At 38.9% G+C, this 25,330-nt stretch overlaps 2 protein-coding genes across 3 annotated transcripts in view; one reads left to right on the top strand and one right to left on the bottom strand.

Moving 5' to 3' along the window:
* LOC121387901 overlaps window positions 1-7,690 on the top strand; it is a 62,426-nt gene extending 54,736 nt beyond the window's left edge. Inside the window, exons 28-30 of the mRNA XM_041519129.1 lie at window positions 603-788; window positions 1,385-1,721; window positions 4,461-7,690. Coding sequence (XP_041375063.1) covers window positions 603-788; window positions 1,385-1,721; window positions 4,461-6,304 — 2,367 coding nt within the window. The 3' untranslated portion in view covers window positions 6,305-7,690. The remainder of the gene's footprint in view (window positions 1-602; window positions 789-1,384; window positions 1,722-4,460) is intronic.
* Window positions 7,691-10,068: 2,378 nt separating this feature from the next.
* The window catches only part of LOC121377530 (protein rolling stone-like), a 34,434-nt gene continuing 19,172 nt past the window's right edge, over window positions 10,069-25,330 (bottom strand). For both annotated transcript variants that reach the window (XM_041505573.1, XM_041505563.1), the window contains exon 5: window positions 10,069-10,685. In XM_041505573.1, the coding sequence (XP_041361507.1) occupies window positions 10,300-10,685 (386 nt within the window). In that variant the 3' untranslated portion in view covers window positions 10,069-10,299. The remainder of the gene's footprint in view (window positions 10,686-25,330) is intronic.

Here is a 25,330-nt window from a genome sequence, read left to right as displayed (position 1 = left end):
GGCTCAATGGGTAGGTGTAAACCACTTGCACCGACCAGTGATCCATAACTGGTTCAACAAAGGCCATGGTTTGTGCTATCCTGCCTGTGGGAAGTGCAAATAAAAGATCCCTTGCTGCTAATCGGAAAGAGTAGCCCATGAAGTGGCGACAGCGGGTTTCCTCTCAAAATCTGTGTGGTCCTTAACCATATGTCTGACGCCATATAACCGTAAATAAAATGTGTTGAGTGCGTCGTTAAATAAAACATTTCTTTCTTTTGCGTCTTGTTGATTACATAAGCTATATGCAGGTTTTTAACATATGTAATGGCGCGCTTGTAGTAAATAAACTCTTACTGTTGAGGACGAGGTACCTTTGAAGCGTTTGATAATTCATCTATTGTGAATGATTGTAGAATACACAAAATAATTATTATTCATCTCAAATGCCTTTATGTAGATGGTTTTGATGTCCAAAGCTGTACGCATTAGAGCAATGTGCGATAACAACTGACATTATTTAAGATGACTAAATAACTGGAAGGAAACAAAATCAATATTAAGTCTATATTTTAGTACATGTTGCAGCAAATAATCAAAGACGCATGACATTTTACTTTCAGATTATGTACATGTATTATCTGTTGGGCTTCAAATTATTCCGTGACTATGAAACAGTGGATGACCTGCTTAATGGTCGTTCGAAAACAGACGTTGGTAGACGAGTTAAAGACAGAAAGAAGTCTAAACACAGAGTTAGGCCATTCACGTCCATGCTCAACAATCTGCCACGTGATGTGGTGCAGAAGGTGAGGGTCACGAACTCCAATGTTTCATTACTAGTCCGGCCATCACAGCTGTTCAATTAATTTTAAAGGTTTAATTATAAATATGTATCTGTTCAGGTTTAATTTTACATAAGAATAAGTTGTATCTCTCACTTCCCTGAGACAAGTTCAAGGATAGTAAATTTAAGCTCCCTTTAGCATGTGAATTTATATGGTGCAAGAAAACACTCCCCTCTATTCTTTTCCTGTCAAGGTCTGCAGAACATGTCAAAGATACCTGGTATGTCCACCATGTGAGATCCATTTGTATGTCTAACTTATTCAACATTGTATTTAGAAAATGCCTATTATGGCTGGTTTAACTTCAAACCAGCCTTTAATAAAATGTAGTCATTAGTTAGTAATACCAATGTCAATATGTTATTTACCAATATATTTCAAATATACTGTCAAAAACACATTTCTTTACGTTTTGGAAATGAAGCATCATTTTCGTTGTTGTTGATAATGTTAGGGTTTTGGGGTTTTTTTTTGTTATTGTTGTCAACACTTAAAAACTACTTGTCTCTGAGTAAGGCAGTATTAGTATTCTTTCTTTCTTTCTGTTTGTACTATAGGCAGACAATACATTTGTCATGTGCCTGGATGGTGACGTAGACTTCCGTCCAGAGGCGGTACAGCTTTTGATTGACAGGATGAAAAAGAACAGAAAGGTTGCGGCGGTATGTGGTCGCATACATCCAATCGGAGACGGGCCGATGGTTTGGTACCAGCAGTTCGAGTACGCTGTCGGCCACTGGCTGCAGAAAGCTGCCGAGCACGTGTTCGGCTGTGTGCTGTGCTGCCCCGGATGCTTCAGTCTGTTCAGAGGATCTGCTCTCATCGATGACAACATCATGAAGATGTACGCCACGGAGCCGACAGAAGCTCGTCATTACATTCAGTACGAACAAGGTGTGTTTGAAACAGAATCATTACCGCTGTAAAGTCGTCATTACATTCAGTGCGAACAAGGTGCGTTTCAAACAGAACCATTACCGCTGTAAGGTCGTCATTACATTCAGTACGAACAAGGTGCGTTTGAAACAGAATCATTACCGCTATAAAGTCGTCATTACATGCAGTACGAACAGGGTGTGTTTGAAACAGAACCATTACCGCTGTAAAGTCGTCATTACATGCAGTACGAACAGGGTGTGTTTGAAACAGAATCATTACCGCTGTAAGGTCGTCATTACATTCAGTGCGAACAAGGTGCGTTTCAAACAGAACCATTACCGCTGTAAGGTCGTCATTACATTCAGTACGAACAAGGTGCGTTTGAAACAGAATCATTACCGCTGTAAAGTCGTCATTACATGCAGTACGAACAGGGTGTGTTTGAAACAGAATCATTACCGCTGTAAGGTCGTCATTACATTCAGTACGAACAAGGTGCGTTTGAAACAGAATCATTACCGCTGTAAAGTCGTCATTACATGCAGTACGAACAGGGTGTGTTTGAAACAGAATCATTACCGCTGTAAAGTCGTCATTACATGCAGTACGAACAGGGTGTGTTTGAAACAGAACCATTACCGCTGTAAGGTCGTCATTACATTCAGTACGAATAAGGTGTGTTTGAAACAGAATCATTACCGCTGTAAGGTCGTCATTACATTCAGTACGAACAAGGTGCGTTTGAAACAGAATCATTACCGCTGTAAAGTCGTCATTACATGCAGTACGAACAGGGTGTCTTTGAAACAGAACCATTACCGCTGTAAGGTCGTCATTACATTCAGTACGAACAAGGTGTGTTTGAAACAGAATCATTACCGCTGTAAAGTCGTCATTACATTCAGTACGAACAAGGTGTGTTTGAAACAGAACCATTACCGCTGTAAGGTCGTCATTACATTCAGTACGAACAAGGTGCGTTTGAAACAGAATCATTACCGCTGTAAAGTCGTCATTACATTCAGTACGAACAAGGTGTGTTTGAAACAGAACCATTACCGCTGTAAGGTCGTCATTACATTCAGTACGAACAGGGTGTGTTTGAAACAGAACCATTACCGCTGTAAAGTCGTCATTACTTGCAGTACGAACAAGGTGTGTTCGAAACAGAATCATTATCGCTGTAAGGTCGTCATTACATTCAGTACGAACAAGGTGCGTTTGAAACAGAATCATTACCGCTGTAAGGTCGTCATTACATTCAGTACGAATAAGGTGCGTTTGAAACAGAATCATTACCGCTGTAAAGTCGTCATTACATTCAGTGCGAACAAGGTGTGTTTGAAACAGAATCATTACCGCTATAAAGTCGTCATTACATGCTGTACGAACAGGGTGTGTTTGAAACAGAATCATTACCGCTGTAAAGTCGTCATTACATGCTGTACGAATGGGTGTGTTTAAAACAGAACCATTACTGCTGTAAGGTCGTCATTACATTCAGTACGAACAAGGTGTGTTTGAAACAGAATCATTACCGATGTAAAGTCACACCTGCTGCTATACGTTATTATTATAATCTCGTTCAGCCGCCACGAACTGTATTTTGACAGTAATTCCAGTTTTGCTGCACATAATAACAAAGAAAATGGACTTTTTAAAGTAACAAAAATGTTCTATCACTATTTGCAAATTGTAAAAATAGTCTAAATATAAATAGAACAGCAATGTCTATCCATTGCGAAGGATGTCGTGTGCTCCATAGAGATTTAAATACAATTTTCATTATTATTTTATCCCACTAAACTCTGTAGGTCTACCTGTTTATCATTTTTGTTAATGTATCTAATAGCTGGATATCTGTCTGTAGAATGTGTGTATATATAAGTAGGTAGGCAGAATAAACTAATGGAGAAATAATAATTTCATTCTCCGTGGAGCAGATGGCATTCTGCACTATAAGTAAGTTTTGATGTTTTATTATATTTGTCATAGACAAGGGTACCACATGATTCTAATTGGTATCTCGGATGGAGTTGTGATGGTAATATTTATGTTGCTCCATTGATGTAATAATCATTTTATTTTTCTGAGATTGAGATAAAATGTAGCTGTATAATTGTATTGTCCAAGAAGACAGAGTTAAACATCGTAATTTCCGTTTCATTCCACTATGTTCATATATTTTGCAGTCACATGTTCATATTATAGCTTGTAATATCAGCTTAGACATGGTATATTCATTATACATTATACTGCGAATCAAAACACAATATCTGAAATATGGATATGGTACATTTTGGGGGCGAGACGAAGCCCAGTGCTAAAGCGCTCGTTCGATGGGCTGTCAGTTTAGGATCGATCCCCGTTGATGGGTCCATTGCTCGTTTCAGACCAGTGCACCACGACTGGTATATCAAAGGCCGTGGTATGTACTACCATGTCTGCGGGATGGTGCATATAAAATAATTCTTGCTGCTAATAGAAAAGAGTAGCCCATGAAGTGGCGACAGCGGGTTTCGTCTCTCAATCTGTGTGGTCCTTAACCATGTCTGACGCCATATAACCGTATATAAAATGTGTTGAGTGCGTCATTAAATAAACGCTCTCTCTCTCTCTCTCTCTCTCTCTCTCTCTCTCTCTCTCTCTCTCTCTCTCTCTCTCTCTCTCTCTCTCTCTCTCTCGTACATTTTGTTTCGTGACATATTTATGCTTATGAGACAGCTTTGATGACTTCCAATTATTCTCTCTCAGGTGAGGACAGATGGCTGTGTACGCTTCTTCTGCAACAAGGATACAAGATTGACTACTGCGCAGGAGCCGACTCTTACACGTATGCTCCCGAAACATTCAACGACTTTTACATCCAGAGGCGAAGGTGGTCACCCTCCACTCTGGCTAACGTCGTTGATCTGATCGGCTCTTGGAGGACCACTATCAAGATGAACGACAACATCAGTCTCCTGTTCATGATCTACCAGTTCCTGCTGCTCGCCTGCAGCGTCCTGGCGCCAGGTCTGGTCGTGTACATGATCGCTGGCTCGTACAACGAAGTCCTCGGCATCGACATGTGGCAGGCATATCTCATGTCCGTCGTGCCCGTGTTGCTGTACATCATACTGTGTCTGAAGGCGAAGACACAGACGCAGGTGGCAGTGGCAGCCATCATGTCGTCCGTGTACGCCATTGTGATGGTGATCGTCGTGGTAGGACAAATAATGAAGACAGTGGAAGAGGGGACAGTCACAACACCAAGTGTCCTCTTCATGGTCGCCATGGGGGTTGTCTTCGTGACGGCGGGTTTAACACATCCCAAGGAAATACTATGTCTACCACATGGTATTTTGTATTACTTCACAGTGCCTTCAACATTTGTGTTCTTGACCGTATTTTTCTTATGCAATCTACACGTTGTGACATGGGGGACACGAGAATCCCCGAAAACTGCCAACGCATCAGATCTTGACACATCAGTGGTTTCTGTGGTCAAGAAAGGAAGAATCGGGAAGTGGTTGGAATCCTTGGGACTAAGAACTGTGTTAGAGGATTTGAAAACATTCGTAAGACAAACACTGGGCTCTCGAACTTCGGCATCAACGCCAAATAACTGTATCACGCCTGCTGGAACATCAACACCTTGTCAAGCAGTTGTAGTAGAAGAACTTCGAAGACCTTCAAGACCAACAAAACAGAAAGTCTTCATCATTAAAGATCCTAAACACTGGGCAAAACATTTACCAAGCCAAAACCCAGATTCAGATGATATAAAAGACATAGACGATGAGGAAAAACGATTTTGGAATGTTATTATTGAGGAGTATTTAAAACCACAAAAACATAACAAAGAAAGGCAAGACAAGATTAAGGCAGATTTAATCAGTGCTCGCAACAACATAGTATTCGCATATTTTCTGATAAATTTGCTGTTTACGTTGTTGATACTCCAGCTTCAGATGAAGGAAAACCTATTGAGGGATTTATTCTTCATAGCAGGCAAATACGAGCCTTTTTCTGTGGTGTTTCTGTCATTCTTTTCTCTGCTCGTGGCAGTACAGTTCTTCGGGATGTTAGCGCACCAGTGGGGAACGTTCCTCCATCTAATAGCCAGCACCAAATTGAGACTGTGTGTGAAGGACGACGACGACCAGAGTTCACTGGACGCTATTCGCGAGGCCAAGAAACTCCAGAGTGTCATGGTGGACGACGTCGACATGATGTCACCCCACTACGACAGTTTTGATGAAGACGAAGACGACGACGATGACAGAACATCGGGCCAGGTATCAGAAGGCCTGATGTCTACAATCGAGGAAGAGGCTGATTATTCGAGCGACGAGACCGACAACGTTCAGACCATAACACAGTATGAGAAGATGTTTCAGCAGCGGTACAGGACAGTGCGACACAAGCTCAACAGGGCGCAATACCAGCAGCGCCGGCCCTCCATCTCGATGTCTCGAGAACAGGTTGAAAATCAGCGCCGCTTCAATGTCTATAACAGGAGACGCAACAGCATAAGGCCTGACGGTCTACGGCTCGACTCTTTCCGTCGGGGGTCAGTCAGTGACGAGATCACACCAGACTACGACATAGTATGAAACATTCTAGTATTTATTCCAGAGGAAAAGTAAATTGTCCAAACTATCGTTTGCTAAACTAGTTTTTGAGATAGTTGATATCATGGACGTTGGTGTGTCAAAGTTGGCCATCACTGGTTGCCAAGTATAGAAGCACTGTGTATTCTTACACACTGTATTGTACTGCAGCAGTGTGTCACCGTATTTATTGCTAACACAAGACAAAATTACAAAATGAAGATATGTATAATATGCATTGATCTGTGATATTTTAATTCATATTTTTAATATATATATTTCCCCACACCTGTATGATATACCAGGTGCAATGGGTACGTGGGATCGATCGCCCTCCGTGTACGTACCATCGCCCGGACTGATACACCTAAAGCCATGGTATGTACATGCACTGTCTATAAGAAAAAAAAAGAGTCCATGCTGCCTTTTTGTTAAAAGTAGCCCCGTCTTGTGACAGCGGGTTTCCTCAGTTCATTAGTCCCGATCACGTATAGGAAAACAAAACAAAACATGTTACACCAAATAACCGTAAAATTTTAAATGTGCTGAGTTGTCGGTAAGTAAAATACTAATTTCCCGGCCACGTCCTTTGATATACTAATCTTGTCTTATCTCCCGTGACAGAACACCAAGGGGATCGATCCTGCGAGACCTCGCACCTCACATGAACGCCTACCACTAAATCATATTCCTTCCCGGTCTTTCAAAAAACATTGTCCATTCCAACTAGTTTGCTTATTCTCTTGTGGATGTTAAATAATCTTTTGAACGTTTAATTTAAGGTGATTTCAGAAAAAACATTTTTTAAAGTTTCATAATGTTTTGTTTAAAATTTTAAACAAGTATATCAGGATTTAAGCTGTAGCCAAAACAGTATTTGTGGAATTAATTCGGAAAATGTGCAGAAATATTCAACTTTCATTTGTCCAAACGGCTAAAATGGCGATTTTCGAATTACAGTTTTATCCAATTTACAATAAAATAAATTCACCAAATTCAACTTTAATTGGCATTTGGTGATTTTGCGAACATCTTAAACCTTGATACATGTAATTAAACTTAACTGTCGAAGACACCAACAGCATTATTAACAAAACGTAAGTTAAGGCATCAACGCCAAACGGCTGCCGTGTTTTATGATTTTAATTGCTTTTATACCCAGTGGTTTTCCACAACAAATTTTTGAATTTTTTGTTTGCATAGTTTAGATATATAATGAATTACAATGTATCGTGCTATAATTATTTTTATTTTAATATTAAACTATTTGATTACACTCGTGCAATTATTAGTGCAATTTAGATATATAATGAATTACAATGTATCGTGCTATAATTATCTTTATTTTAATATTAAACTATTTGATTACACTCGTGCAATTATTAGTGCAATTATTTGATTTGTTGATATGCAATTACAATTATCGTGCTATATTTGTTTTTTTATTAACATTGATTACACTTTAAAGGGAATATTCCTGTTGTTTTGCAGAATTTAAAGGGATATTCCTGAGTTTGCAGCATTGTAAGATGTTTCCGACTAATAAAATATTTTTACGATTAAACTTACATATTAAATATATTTTTTTGTTTACAATATCAATGTCTGTATATTCAAGGTGTTTCTGGTCGTCTTGATATTTGTAAGAAGCCCAAACTGGATTTTGTCTTCAAATAATTTCGTACGTACGAAAAAAAGTATTTTTAGGAAATAAAATGAAAATTAACCTAGTACAATGCATATCAGTAATATTTACCACTGGAGACGGAAACAAATAGTTACCGTTCGCACGATTCGTATAATTGACCACATTTAGCCAGTTATTTGCACAAAGTTCTACTCTGTTGTATCCTGCATTGTAACAACAAAAGCAGACGTTTTCTATAGTGCCTTCGTATGGCAACTCCCACAATTTTGTAAAAGATTACTGGGTGTAAGGAACGTAACGTGTAACGAATCTGTTTATAACGAACATGGTCTGTTTTCACTACAAGGTACAAGAAAACAAAAATACTGAATAAACTTATGAACAAATTGGTTAATGAACATTAATCAGGAACTGTATATTTAAATTTAATTTCATAGACTTAGGCTACCATTCAACTGATTGGTGTTTTCTCGTTCCAACCAGTGCGCTATAAGTGGTCAAAAGTCGTGGTATGTGTTTTCCTGTCTGTGGGAAAGTGCATATAAAGATCCTTTGCTGCGTTAGGAAAATTGAAGCGGATTTCCTCTGATGACTACGAGACAGAATCACAAAATGTTTGACATCTAATAGCCGATGATTAATCAATCAACGGCCTCTAATGGTGTCGTTAAACAAAACCAACTTTAGACTTGGGCATGAAGCTCTTGGTAATGGAGGGGAGATAATGCATTAAACACAATTTTGTCAAAACTGTGGATGCATCAAATGCACCGATTTATTGAGTGAGTGTTTGCGCAGTTTTCACCAGTGTTATATTTGGTATGACGTTTTGATCACAGATGACGTCTAAACGATGTGCGAGTAAATTATAAACAGTGCTGCAGGCAGGGGTCGAGCACACGGTGGCTTGTTCCCATTTTGTGTCATATACAAATACAAATACCGAAAACATCTACCGGTTTCTAATTAATTTTGTATACATGTACATAAACAGTTCAAACAGCTGATGCGAATATCCTGAACATCGTGTTGAAACCCCACTTGGATAGAAACATGTAAATAAAATGAAATAAACACACATACTCGTACCTCTTAACATAGTTTAATTACAAAAGTCATTAACGTTTATATAAGTGCACTAATGAATATTTATCCTGAAAAACAATGGGAAAGTGAAATAGATTACATTACAATCAAACATTCATTCGTTCATTTGCCACAGCTCTAATTAGCCATTAGATGGAACGGAATATGTACATTTCACAGAATATTGTAACAATGTGAAATAATATAAACAATATATAATAGGTAGGCACTATACCAAATAACATGCGGCTGGATCAAAGTTTGAAGTGTACCTAACCTTTGATAGCGCAGTTAATACTACCAGTAATGTCATTGGTGATAAATATAACAGTGTTTGTTGTCAAAATGTGGGTTTATCTTGACAATAAATTTGTGCAATTTTATTTCATTCAGGAGGATTTTATGGGAGGTGTTGTAATATTCATATTTATGGTCCATATTTTGTTTGATATATTGCAAATGCTATTTTCTGACACGTACGTTATAATTATAATTATAATTGTCGCCTATAGGATTTCATTTGGTATAGTACATAAATAATATACATACACAAACATCTTCCCTCCCCCAGCTCACTCTCTCTCTCCCTCCCTCCTTCCTCCCCCTCTCTCTCCCTCCCCCTCTCCCTATCCCTCCCCCTTCTCGCTCGCTCCCTCTCTCTCGCTCGCTCGCTCTCTCTCTCTCTCGCTCTCTCTCTCTCGCTCTCCCTCCCTCGCTCTCTCGCTCTCCCTCCCTCCCTCTCCCTCTCCCGACTCCCTCTCCTCCCCTCTCCTCTCCCTCCCCTCTCTCTCTCTCTCCCCCCCTCTCTCTCTCTCTCTCTCCCCCTCTCTCTCTCTCCCTCTCTCTCCCTCTCTCTCTCTCTCCCCCTCTCTCTCTCTCTCTCCCCCCCTCTCTCTCTCTCTCTCTCCTCTCTCCTCTCTCCCTCTCTCTCTCTCCTCCTCTCTCTCTCCCTCTCCCTCTCCCTCTCCCTCTCCCTCTCTCTCTCTCTCTCTCTCTCTCTCCTCTCTCTCTCCCTCTCCCTTCTCCCTCTCTCCTCTCTCTCTCTCTCTCTCTCTCTCTCTCTCTCTCTCTCTCTCTCTCTCTCTCTCTCTCTCTCTCTCTCTCACGTGTGCGTGTTCACTGGATAATTTCTTATTATACAATAGATATCTATATTTTGCATTTTAACATGAAAAATATCGGTTGCATCCCATGAACTCATTGATCTAAACAAAAAACCCAGTTATATCTGAATCTTGGCTTTTTCTTTCACACTCACGGTCCACTACTCATTGCCATCGTCGGAAGTACTGGTCAATTTGGCACCGCAGCGTTTCGATGCAACAAGTTCTCTTAGAAAAGCTATAAAATACACAAACAAGTGCATAGCGAGTCCCAAAACTATTGCGCCCAAGGCCACTGGACCGGCCTTGTTCGGTGCTGACCAATCAAGTGGCAAGTAAATATACGGTTCATCCTTGTCATTGGCTCCGCCTGCTGCGTGGTACACGACGGTAAAAATGACGTAAGTGATGGCATAGATAAGAGGTTGATAAAAGTGCAATATTCTCGTTGGTATGCCACTGACGATGATGTTGATAAACGCGTAAATAGAATTTATACCATGGCTTAAAAATGAGAGAATCCGAAACCCTTCAAAGCTCTGGCCAGCTGAAAGAAAGAAAGAAGGCCTGTATCAGAAAGTGAGCGATATGCAAGAAATATAGGGGATAATAAACGAGTAACCAGTTATTATCAAATTTATGTCCCGAGTGAAACAATGTTCACTTGTCACAAGCTTTAACGAGTGACGAATGGACATTATTTCACAAGGGACATAAATTTGATAATAACTGGTTTCGAGTTTGTTATTCTATTTAATACCCAGCTATTTTTTCCTCTAAAAACCCTTCATTTTCCATATATGTAAATGTACATGTAGCCTATATAGAAACGATGTAAACACACTGTTCTGAGTATTGATTTAACTTTGTATTTTATTCCCGTTATTAGATAATTTCCAAAAACCAAAGTTTTATTAATTGTTTTGTTGTTAAAAATATATATAACGAATTGCATTAAAATAACAATTTTATTACAAATTTAGCAATGATAACAAAGAGCCGTAACCGCGAACTCTTTAAACTACGAGACGTTTTTTTGTTGTTTGCCAAATCTTTAGTACCGACAAGGTTATTGGCTTGTAAGCGTCAAATCGTCCAATAGTATTGTTAAACCAGTGCAGAATATTTCCCACTGAGAAAATATGAAAAATATTTTCCCCATTATAAAGAAAATTACTACCAGTTCATTTTCCATGTGTGTCATTAACTATAGTAGAGTTCAGCATGAACGACACTACATACTAGGTATTTAGTCTCACAAGGGTTAACTATAGTCGAGTTCAGCGTGAACGACCCCACATACTAGGTATTTAATCTCACAAGGGTTAACTATACTTGAGTTCAACATGAACGACCCTACATACTAGGTATTTAATCTCACAAGGGTTAACTATAGACGAGTTCAACATGAACGACCCCACATACTAGGTATTTAATCTCACAAGGGTTAACTATAGTCGAGTTCAACATGAACGACCCCACATACTATATGTAGGTATTTAATCTCACAAGGGTTAACTATAGTAAGAGTTCAACATGAATGACCCTATATACCAGGTATTTAATCTCACAAGGGTTAACTATACTTGAGTTCAACATGAACGACCCTACATACTAGGTATTTAATCTCACAAGGGTTAACTATAGACGAGTTCAACATGAACGACCCCACATACTAGGTATTTAATCTCACAAGGGTTAACTATAGTCGAGTTCAACATGAACGACCCCACATACTATATGTAGGTATTTAATCTCACAAGGATTAACTATAGTAAGAGTTCAACATGAATGACCCTATATACTAGGTATTTAATCTCACAAGGGTTAACTATAGACGAGTTCAACATGAACGACCCGACCCCACATACTAGGTATTTAATCTCACAAGGGTTAACTATAGACGAGTTCAACATGAACGACCCTACATACTAGGTATTTAATCTCGCAAGGGTTAACTATAGACGAGTTCAACATGAACGACCCTACATACTAGGTATTTAATCTCACAAGGGTTAACTATAGTAAGAGTTCAACATGAACGACCCCACATACTGGGTATTTAATCTCACAAGGGTTAACTATAGACGAGTTCAACATGAACGACCCCACATACTAGGTATTTAATCTCACAAGGGATAACTATAGACGAGTTCAACATGAACGACCCCACATACTAGGTATTTAATCTCACAAGGGTTAACTATAGTAAGAGTTCAACATGAACGACCCCACATACTGGGTATTTAATCTCACAAGGGTTAACTATAGTAAGAGTTCAATATGAACGACCCCACATACTAGGTATTTAATCTCACAAAGGTTAACTATAGACGAATTCAACATGAACGACCCGACATACTAGGTATTTAATCTCACAAGAGTTAACTATAGACGAGTTCAACATGAACGACCCCACATACTAGGTATTTAATCTCACAAGGGTTAACTATAGTAAGAGTTCAACATGAACGACCCCACATACTAGGTATTTAATCTCACAAGGGTTAACTATAGACGAGTTCAACATGAACGACCCCACATACTAGGTATTTAATCTCACAAGGGTTAACTATAGTCGAGTTCAACATGAACGACCCCACATACTATATGTAAGTATTTAATCTCACAAGGGTTAACTATAGTAAGAGTTCAACATGAACGACCCCACATACTAGGTATTTAATCTCACAAGGGTTAACTATAGTAAGAGTTCAACATGAACGACCCCACATACTAGGTATTTAATCTCACAAGGGTTAACTATAGTCGAGTTCAACATGAACGACCCCACATACTATATGTAAGTATTTAATCTCACAAGGGTTAACTATAGTAAGAGTTCAACATGAACGACCCCACATACTAGGTATTTAATCTCACAAGGGTTAACTATAGACGAGTTCAACATGAACGACCCCACATACTAGGTATTTAATCTCACAAGGGTTAACTATAGACGAGTTCAACATGAACGACCCCACATACTAGGTATTTAATCTCACAAGGGTTAACTATAGTAAGAGTTCAACATGAACGACCCCACATACTAGGTATTTAATCTCACAAGGGTTAACTATAGTAAGAGTTCAACATGAACGACCCCACATACTAGGTATTTAATCTCACAAGGGTTAACTATAGACGAGTTCAACATGAACGACCCCACATACTAGGTATTTAATCTCACAAGGGTTAACTATAGACGAGTTCAACATGAACGACCCCACATACTAGGTATTTAATCTCACAAGGGTTAACTATAGTAAGAGTTCAACATGAACGACCCCACATACTAGGTATTTAATCTCACAAGGGTTAACTATAGTAAGAGTTCAACATGAACGACCCCACATACTAGGTATTTAATCTCACAAGGGTTAACTATAGACGAGTTCAACATGAACGACCCCACATATATAGGTATTTAATCTCACAAGGGTTAACTATAGTAAGAGTTCAACATGAACGACCCCACATACTAGGTATTTAATCTCACAAGGGTTAACTATAGACGAGTTCAACATGAACGACCCCCCCACATACTAGGTATTTAATCTCACAAGGGTTAACTATAGACGAGTTCAACATGAACGACCCCACATACTAGGTATTTAATCTCACAAGGGTTAACTATAGTAAGAGTTCAACATGAACGACCCCACATACTAGGTATTTAATCTCACAAGGGTTAACTATAGACGAGTTCAACATGAACGACCCCACATACTAGGTATTTAATCTCACAAGGGTTAACTATAGACGAGTTCAACATGAACGACCCCACATACTAGGTATTTAATCTCACAAGGGTTAACTATAGTAAGAGTTCAACATGAACGACCCCACATACTGGGTATTTAATCTCACAAGGGTTAACTATAGTAAGAGTTCAACATGAACGACCCCACATACTAGGTATTTAATCTCACAAGGGTTAACTATAGACGAGTTCAACATGAACGACCCCACATACTAGGTATTTAATCTCACAAGGGTTAACTATAGACGAGTTCAACATGAACGACCCCACATACTAGGTATTTAATCTCACAAGGGTTAACTATAGTAAGAGTTCAACATGAACGACCCCACATACTAGGTATTTAATCTCACAAGGGTTAACTATAGACGAGTTCAACATGAACGACCCCACATACTAGGTATTTAATCTCACAAGGGTTAACTATAGTACGAGTTCAACATGAACGACCCCACATACTAGGTATTTAATCTCACAAGGGTTAACTATAGTAAGAGTTCAACATGAACGACCCCACATACTAGGTATTTAATCTCACAAGGGTTAACTATAGACGAGTTCAACATGAACGACCCCACATACTAGGTATTTAATCTCACAAGGGTTAACTATAGACGAGTTCAACATGAACGACCCCACATACTAGGTATTTAATCTCACAAGGGTTAACTATAGTAAGAGTTCAACATGAACGACCCCACATACTAGGTATTTAATCTCACAAGGGTTAACTATAGACGAGTTCAACATGAACGACCCCACATACTAGGTATTTAATCTCACAAGGGTTAACTATAGTAAGAGTTCAACATGAACGACCCCACATACTAGGTATTTAATCTCACAAGGGTTAACTATAGTAAGAGTTCAACATGAACGACCCCACATACTAGGTATTTAATCTCACAAGGGTTAACTATAGACGAGTTCAACATGAACGACCCCACATACTAGGTATTTAATCTCACAAGGGTTAACTATAGACGAGTTCAACATGAACGACCCCACATACTAGGTATTTAATCTCACAAGGGTTAACTATAGTAAGAGTTCAACATGAACGACCCCACATACTAGGTATTTAATCTCACAAGGGTTAACTATAGACGAGTTCAACATGAACGACCCCACATACTAGGTATTTAATCTCACAAGGGTTAACTATAGACGAGTTCAACATGAACGACCCCACATACTATATTTAATCTCACAAGGGTTAACTATAGTAAGAGTTCAACATGTACTAGGTATTTAATCTCACAAGGGTTAACTATAGTAAGAGTTCAACATGAACGACCCCACATACTAGGTATTTAATCTCACAAGGGTTAACTATAGTAAGAGTTCAACATGAACGACCCCACATACTAGGTATTTAATCTCACAAGGGTTAACTATAGTAAGAGTTCAACATGAACGACCCTACATACTAGGTATTTAATCTCACAAGGGTTAACTATAGACGAGTTCAACATGAACGACCCGACACATACTAGGTATTTAATCTCACAAGGGTTAACTATAGACGAGTTCAACATGAACGACCCTACATACTAGGTATTTAATCTCACAAGGGTTAACTATAGACGAGTTCAACATGAACGACCCCACATACTAGGTATTTAATCTCACAAGGGTTAACTATAGACGAGTTCAACATGAACGACCCCACATACTAGGTATTTAATCTCACAAGGGTTAACTATAGACGAGTTCAACATGAACGACCCCACATACTAGGTATTTAATCTCACAAGGGTTAACTATAGACGAGTTCAACATGAACGACCCCACATACTAGGTATTTAATCTCACAAGGGTTAACTATAGTAAGAGTTCAACATGAACGACCCCACATACTAGGTATTTAATCTCACAAGGGTTAACTATAGACGAGTTCAACATGAACGACCCTACATACTAGGTATTTAATCTCGCAAGGGTTAACTATAGACGAGTTCAACATGAACGACCCCACATACTAGGTATTTAATCTCACAAGGGTTAACTATAGTAAGAGTTCAACATGAACGACCCCACATACTAGGTATTTAATCTCACAAGGGTTAACTATAGACGAGTTCAACATGAACGACCCCACATACTAGGTATTTAATCTCACAAGGGTTAACTATAGTCGAGTTCAACATGAACGACCCCACATACTATATGTAGGTATTTAATCTCACAAGGGTTAACTATAGTAAGAGTTCAACATGAACGACCCCACATACTAGGTATTTAATCTCACAAGGGTTAACTATAGTACGAGTTCAACATGAACGACCCCACATACTAGGTATTTAATCTCACAAGGGTTAACTATAGTCGAGTTCAACATAAACGACCCCACATACTATATGTAAGTATTTAATCTCACAAGGGTTAACTATAGTAAGAGTTCAACATGAACGACCCCACATACTAGGTATTTAATCTCACAAGGGTTAACTATAGACGAGTTCAACATGAACGACCCCACATACTAGGTATTTAATCTCACAAGGGTTAACTATAGTAAGAGTTCAACATGAACGACCCCACATACTAGGTATTTAATCTCACAAGGGTTAACTATAGTAAGAGTTCAACATGAACGACCCCACATACTAGGTATTTAATCTCACAAGGGTTAACTATAGACGAGTTCAACATGAACGACCCCACATACTAGGTATTTAATCTCACAAGGGTTAACTATAGTCGAGTTCAACATGAACGACCCCACATACTATATGTAGGTATTTAATCTCACAAGGGTTAACTATAGTAAGAGTTCAACATGAACGACCCCACATACTAGGTATTTAATCTCACAAGGGTTAACTATAGACGAGTTCAACATGAACGACCCCACATACTAGGTATTTAATCTCACAAGGGTTAACTATAGACGAGTTCAACATGAACGACCCCACATACTAGGTATTTAATCTCACAAGGGTTAACTATAGACGAGTTCAACATGAACGACCCTACATACTAGGTATTTAATCTCACAAGGGTTAACTATAGTAAGAGTTCAACATGAACGACCCCACATACTGGGTATTTAATCTCACAAGGGTTAACTATAGTAAGAGTTCAACATGAACGACCCCACATACTAGGTATTTAATCTCACAAGGGTTAACTATAGACGAGTTCAACATGAACGACCCCACATACTAGGTATTTAATCTCACAAGGGTTAACTATAGTCGAGTTCAACATGAACGACCCCACATACTATATGTAGGTATTTAATCTCACAAGGGTTAACTATAGACGAGTTCAACATGAACGACCCTACATACTAGGTATTTAATCTCGCAAGGGTTAACTATAGACGAGTTCAACATGAACGACCCTACATACTAGGTATTTAATCTCACAAGGGTTAACTATAATAAGAGTTCAACATGAACGACCCCACATACTAGGTATTTAATCTCACAAGGGTTAACTATAGTAAGAGTTCAACATGAACGACCCCACATACTAGGTATTTAATCTCACAAGGGTTAACTATAGACGAGTTCAACATGAACGACCCCACATACTAGGTATTTAATCTCACAAGGGTTAACTATAGTAAGAGTTCAACATGAACGACCCCACATACTAGGTATTTAATCTCACAAGGGTTAACTATAGACGAGTTCAACATGAACGACCCCACATACTAGGTATTTAATCTCACAAGGGTTAACTATAGACGAGTTCAACATGAACGACCCCACATACTAGGTATTTAATCTCACAAGGGTTAACTATAGTAAGAGTTCAACATGAACGACCCCACATACTAGGTATTTAATCTCACAAGGGTTAACTATAGACGAGTTCAACATGAACGACCCCACATACTAGGTATTTAATCTCACAAGGGTTAACTATAGACGAGTTCAACATGAACGACCCCACATACTAGGTATTTAATCTCACAAGGGTTAACTATAGTAAGAGTTCAACATGAACGACCCCACATACTAGGTATTTAATCTCACAAGGGTTAACTATAGACGAGTTCAACATGAACGACCCCACATACTAGGTATTTAATCTCACAAGGGTTAACTATAGACGAGTTCAACATGAACGACCCCACATACTAGGTATTTAATCTCACAAGGGTTAACTATAGTAAGAGTTCAACATGAACGACCCCACATACTAGGTATTTAATCTCACAAGGGTTAACTATAGACGAGTTCAACATGAACGACCCCACATACTAGGTATTTAATCTCACAAGGGTTAACTATAGTCAGTTCAACATGAACGACCCCATATACTAGTATTTAATCTCACAAGGGTTAACTATAGACGAGTTCAACATGAACGACCCCACATACTAGGTATTTAATCTCACAAGGGTTAACTATAGACGAGTTCAACATGAACGACCCCACATACTAGGTATTTAATCTCACAAGGGTTAACTATAGTAAGAGTTCAACATGAACGACCCCACATACTAGGTATTTAATCTCACAAGGGTTAACTATAGTAAGAGTTCAACATGAACGACCCCACATACTAGGTATTTAATCTCACAAGGGTTAACTATAGACGAGTTCAACATGAACGACCCCACATACTAGGTATTTAATCTCACAAGGGTTAACTATAGTAAGAGTTCAACATGAACGACCCCACATACTGGGTATTTAATCTCACAAGGGTTAACTATAGTAAGAGTTCAACATGAACGACCCCACATACTAGGTATTTAATCTCACAAAGGTTAACTATAGACGAGTTCAACATGAACGACCCCACATACTAGGTATTTAATCTCACAAGGGTTAACTATAGACGAGTTCAACATGAACGACCCCACATACTAGGTATTTAATCTCACAAGGGTTAACTATAGTAAGAGTTCAACATGAACGACCCCACATACTAGGTATTTAATCTCACAAGGGTTAACTATAGACGAGTTCAACATGAACGACCCCACATACTAGGTATTTAATCTCACAAGGGTTAACTATAGACGAGTTCAACATGAACGACCCCACATACTATATGTAAGTATTTAATCTAACAAGGGTTAACTATAGTAAGAGTTCAACATGAACGACCCCACATACTAGGTATTTAATCTCACAAGGGTTAACTATAGTAAGAGTTCAACATGAACGACCCCACATACTAGGTATTTAATCTCACAAGGGTTAACTATAGTCGAGTTCAACATGAACGACCCCACATACTATATGTAGGTATTTAATCTCACAAGGGTTAACTATAGTAAGAGTTCAACATGAATGACCCTATATACTAGGTATTTAATCTCACAAGGGTTAACTATAGACGAGTTCAACATGAACGACCCGACCCCACATACTAGGTATTTAATCTCACAAGGGTTAACTATAGACGAGTTCAACATGAACGACCCTACATACTAGGTATTTAATCTCGCAAGGGTTAACTATAGACGAGTTCAACATGAACGACCCTACATACTAGGTATTTAATCTCACAAGGGTTAACTATAGTAAGAGTTCAACATGAACGACCCCACATACTGGGTATTTAATCTCACAAGGGTTAACTATAGACGAGTTCAACATGAACGACCCCACATACTAGGTATTTAATCTCACAAGGGTTAACTATAGACGAGTTCAACATGAACGACCCCACATACTAGGTATTTAATCTCACAAGGGTTAACTATAGTAAGAGTTCAACATGAACGACCCCACATACTGGGTATTTAATCTCACAAAGGTTAACTATAGACGAATTCAACATGAACGACCCGACATACTAGGTATTTAATCTCACAAGAGTTAACTATAGACGAGTTCAACATGAACGACCCCACATACTAGGTATTTAATCTCACAAGGGTTAACTATAGTAAGAGTTCAACATGAACGACCCCACATACTAGGTATTTAATCTCACAAGGGTTAACTATAGACGAGTTCAACATGAACGACCCCACATACTAGGTATTTAATCTCACAAGGGTTAACTATAGTCGAGTTCAACATAAACGACCCCACATACTATATGTAAGTATTTAATCTCACAAGGGTTAACTATAGTAAGAGTTCAACATGAACGACCCCACATACTAGGTATTTAATCTCACAAGGGTTAACTATAGTAAGAGTTCAACATGAACGACCCCACATACTAGGTATTTAATCTCACAAGGGTTAACTATAGTCGAGTTCAACATAAACGACCCCACATACTATATGTAAGTATTTAATCTCACAAGGGTTAACTATAGTAAGAGTTCAACATGAACGACCCCACATACTAGGTATTTAATCTCACAAGGGTTAACTATAGACGAGTTCAACATGAACGACCCCACATACTAGGTATTTAATCTCACAAGGGTTAACTATAGTAAGAGTTCAACATGAACGACCCCACATACTGGGTATTTAATCTCACAAGGGTTAACTATAGTAAGAGTTCAACATGAACGACCCCACATACTAGGTATTTAATCTCACAAGGGTTAACTATAGACGAGTTCAACATGAACGACCCCACATACTAGGTATTTAATCTCACAAGGGTTAACTATAGTCGAGTTCAACATGAACGACCCCACATACTATATGTAGGTATTTAATCTCACAAGGGTTAACTATAGTAAGAGTTCAACATGAATGACCCTATATACTAGGTATTTAATCTCACAAGGGTTAACTATAGACGAGTTCAACATGAACGACCCGACCCCACATACGAGGTATTTAATCTCACAAGGGTTAACTATAGACGAGTTCAACATGAACGACCCTACATACTAGGTATTTAATCTCGCAAGGGTTAACTATAGACGAGTTCAACATGAACGACCCTACATACTAGGTATTTAATCTCACAAGGGTTAACTATAGTAAGAGTTCAACATGAACGACCCCACATACTGGGTATTTAATCTCACAAGGGTTAACTATAGTAAGAGTTCAACATGAACGACCCCACATACTAGGTATTTAATCTCACAAGGGTTAACTATAGACGAGTTCAACATGAACGACCCCACATACTAGGTATTTAATCTCACAAGGGTTAACTATAGTCGAGTTCAACATGAACGACCCCACATTCTCACAAGGGTTAACTATAGACGAGTTCAACATGAACGACCCACATACTAGGTATTTAATCTCACAAGGGTTAACTATAGACGAGTTCAACATGAACGACCCCACATACTAGGTATTTAATCTCACAAGGGTTAACTATAGACGAGTTCAACATGAACGACCCCACATACTAGGTATTTAATCTCACAAGGGTTAACTATAGTAAGAGTTCAACATGAACGACCCCACATACTGGGTATTTAATCTCACAAGGGTTAACTATAGACGAGTTCAACATGAACAACCCCACATACTAGGTATTTAATCTCACAAGGGTTAACTATAGAGTAAGAGTTCAACATGAACGACCCCACATACTGGGTATTTAATCTCACAAGGGTTAACTATAGTAAGAGTTCAATATGAACGACCCCACATACTAGGTATTTAATCTCACAAAGGTTAACTATAGACGAGTTCAACATGAACGACCCCACATACTAGGTATTTAATCTCACAAGGGTTAACTATAGTAAGAGTTCAACATGAACGACCCCACATACTAGGTATTTAATCTCACAAGGGTTAACTATAGACGAGTTCAACATGAACGACCCCACATACTAGGTATTTAATCTCACAAGGGTTAACTATAGACGAGTTCAACATGAACGACCCCACATACTATATGTAAGTATTTAATCTCACAAGGGTTAACTATAGACGAGTTCAACATGAACGACCCCACATACTATATGTAAGTATTTAATCTCACAAGGGTTAACTATAGTAAGAGTTCAACATGAACGACCCCACATACTAGGTATTTAATCTCACAAGGGTTAACTATAGTCGAGTTCAACATAAACGACCCCACATACTATATGTAAGTATTTAATCTCACAAGGGTTAACTATAGACGAGTTCAACATGAACGACCCCACATACTAGGTATTTAATCTCACAAGGGTTAACTATAGTCGAGTTCAACATAAACGACCCCACATACTATATGTAAGTATTTAATCTCACAAGGGTTAACTATAGTAAGAGTTCAACATGAACGACCCCACATACTAGGTATTTAATCTCACAAGGGTTAACTATAGTCGAGTTCAACATAAACGACCCCACATACTATATGTAAGTATTTAATCTCACAAGGGTTAACTATAGTAAGAGTTCAACATGAACGACCCCACATACTAGGTATTTAATCTCACAAGGGTTAACTATAGACGAGTTCAACATGAACGACCCCACATACTAGGTATTTAATCTCACAAGGGTTAACTATAGTAAGAGTTCAACATGAACGACCCCACATACTGGGTATTTAATCTCACAAGGGTTAATTATAGTAAGAGTTCAACATGAACGACCCCACATACTAGGTATTTAATCTCACAAGGGTTAACTATAGACGAGTTCAACATGAACGACCCCACATACTAGGTATTTAATCTCACAAGGGTTAACTATAGTCGAGTTCAACATGAACGACCCCACATACTAGGTATTTAATCTAACAAGGGGCTTGAAAATCACATCGCGGATAATTGATCATACCAAAAGACTAGCATGGGTAAAATATATAGATCGTGAACAGACATTATCCCTTAAGTAATTTGTCGACATTTATTCCTAGTTTACAACGGATTTCGTCGATTTTACTCATTTTAGTGCTGGTTCATTATCTATGTTCTTTACAGGCTTGAAAACAAACCCAGAACTGAAAGTTCATATATTACTCATAACCCGAAATGTCAGAAGTGTAGCTGACTATAAGCGATTTCATACCGTATACGTTTTGCAATACGCAGATTTTCGTTTGTAAACGAGACAGCATTGTTACACTAGATTTATACTTCACCAACGACTCTTGTCGGCGAGCTGTTGACTCGTCCAGTTCTGCTTCTGTTCAAACATAATCCTTATTTTTCAGTAAAGTCATTGTGGTTTTAACACAGTTCATATTAATTTTGGTGCACATTCGTTCCAACGCTTTTTTGTTTACTTATTTTTTATTTATTTTTTAATTCAGTTTCGCATAAGGTATGAATTGACTTTAAGTCTATAGCACGTTTGAACATAAGTTGCGCGCGTCTAGTTCACAGAACTATTCTTCGAAACTTAAAATAAATCGCATATATTGTGGAAAAGGTCCTTGTCCGGTGATTAAATGAAACCTCGGATTAGACAACTACGCAATATAAAATGGAAAGAAAGAAAGGAATGTTTGATTTAACGACGCACTCAACACATTTTATTTACGGTTATATGACGTCAGACATATGGTTAAGGACCACACAGATTTTGAGAGGAAACCCGCTGTCGCCACTACATGGGCTACTCTTTCCGATTAGCAGCAAGGGATCTTTTATTTGTGCTTCCCACAGGTAGGATAGCACAAACCATGGCCTTTGTTGAACCAGTTATGGATCACTGGTCGGTGCAAGTGGTTTACACCTACCCATTGAGCCTTGCGGAGCACTCACTCAGGGTTTGGAGTCGATATCTAGATTAAAATTCCCATGCCTCGACTGGGATCCGAACCCAGTACCTACCAGCCTGTAGACCGATGGTCTAACCACGACGCCACCGAGGCCGGTACACACAGATATTGAGAGAGGAAAACCGGTGTCGCCACATCATGGGCTACTCTTGTCGATTAGCAGCAAGGGATCTTTTATATCCACCATCCCACAGACAGGAGGGCACATTCTACGGACTTTGATATACCAGTCGTGGTGCACTAGCTGGAACGAGAGATAGCCCAAAACGGCAAACCGATCATTCCGAAACCGACCGCGCATCAAGCGAACGCTTTACCACTGGGTTACGCCTCGCCTCATTAGCGAAAAATTCAGAAAATAATTATCTGAACGCACATTGACACCTTGATCGGAGACGGAACATCAATAAATCACCTTTGACGACTTTGGTGACAGATGAAACAAATCGACACACAGTCGGCCTGGCTATGCTGTATTGTATTCACATGAATAATTCAGTCATATTCATTATTGGCATAAGAACCGATACATTTTCATCAAGTTTTGAAAGGAGGGATAAATGTACCATAATTTAGGCTGGACAACATGAGTTAAGGCTGCATGGATGGTGGTAAACATATCCATAAATCTAACAACAAAACCGTTACCACAATGAAAACACTTTATCTCTGCACAAAGGGATGTTTTGAGTGTGCTTGTCAATCAATCCTGATTTACTAACGAGATCGTTATTAAAAAAAAGAAAAACGTTTTTGTTTAACGGCACCACTAGAGCACAGATATATTAATCATCAGGCCATTATTAAGACAAATGTATACTGACTGAAAGAAAGAATGCAACACATGGTATTTTAGACCACATTCCAGTCACTATTAGCGTCGTAATGTCTTTATAATGTACACAGATGTACTGTTGATTGACAACCAGTAACGCAGTTAACTTCCCGACTATGGCTACTGACTTTTATTCAAAATTTTAATTGTATTTATCTGTCATATTTGTATTTTTGCAGTTCTTTACACTGTGTTTTAATTTAACTGTTGAATTTTTATATTGATGTTGATCATCACGTTGTTTTTGCACTTACCATAGTTTAACACCTAATAGCCAACGTATTTTTCGTGCTGGGGTGTCGTTAAACATTCATTCATTCATTCATTCATTCATTCCCGACTCTATGGATGAGGGATGGGTGGGGGGAAACGTAGCCCAGTGGTAAAGCGCTCGCTTGATGCCCGGTCGGTCTGGTATCGATCCCCGTCGGTGGGCCATTTCGGCTATTTCTTTTTCCAGTCAATGCACCACGACTGGTATATCAAAGGCCGTGGTATGTGCTATCCTGTCTGTGGGATGTAAATTATCCCTTGTTACTAATGGAAATATCTTCTCAACAAGTATGTGCTGGAACAGGAGGCTCGGTAATTACTTTACGTATGATGGGTTGGCTTCAATATCTTTTGTTCTTCTTCTAAACGTACTTGTTTAAGTCAGTAATATTTTGTGTGGTGAGTATTTCAAAATACTGCCTCCTCTATGATCAAAAGTTGGGTTTTTTTAACGACACCACTAGAGCACACTGATTTATTAATCATCGACTATTTGATGTCAAACATATGGTAATTTGGACAACCACTGAGAGGAAACCCGCTCCAATATGCCATTAGTAGCAAGGGATATTTTATATGCACCATCCCACAGTCAGGAAAGCACATATTACGGCCTTTGATATACCAGTCGTGGTGCACTGGCTGGAACGAGAAATAGCCCAATGGGCCCTCTAACGGGGATGGATGCTAACCCGACCTCGCATCAAGCGAGCACTTTACCAATGGGTTACGCCCCACTTTACTTGGT

This window comes from Gigantopelta aegis, chromosome 2 (genome assembly GCF_016097555.1).
Source record: "Gigantopelta aegis isolate Gae_Host chromosome 2, Gae_host_genome, whole genome shotgun sequence".
In the NCBI taxonomy this organism is placed as follows: domain Eukaryota; kingdom Metazoa; phylum Mollusca; class Gastropoda; order Neomphalida; family Peltospiridae; genus Gigantopelta; species Gigantopelta aegis.
This window is presented reverse-complemented; position numbering and strand designations above follow the sequence as displayed.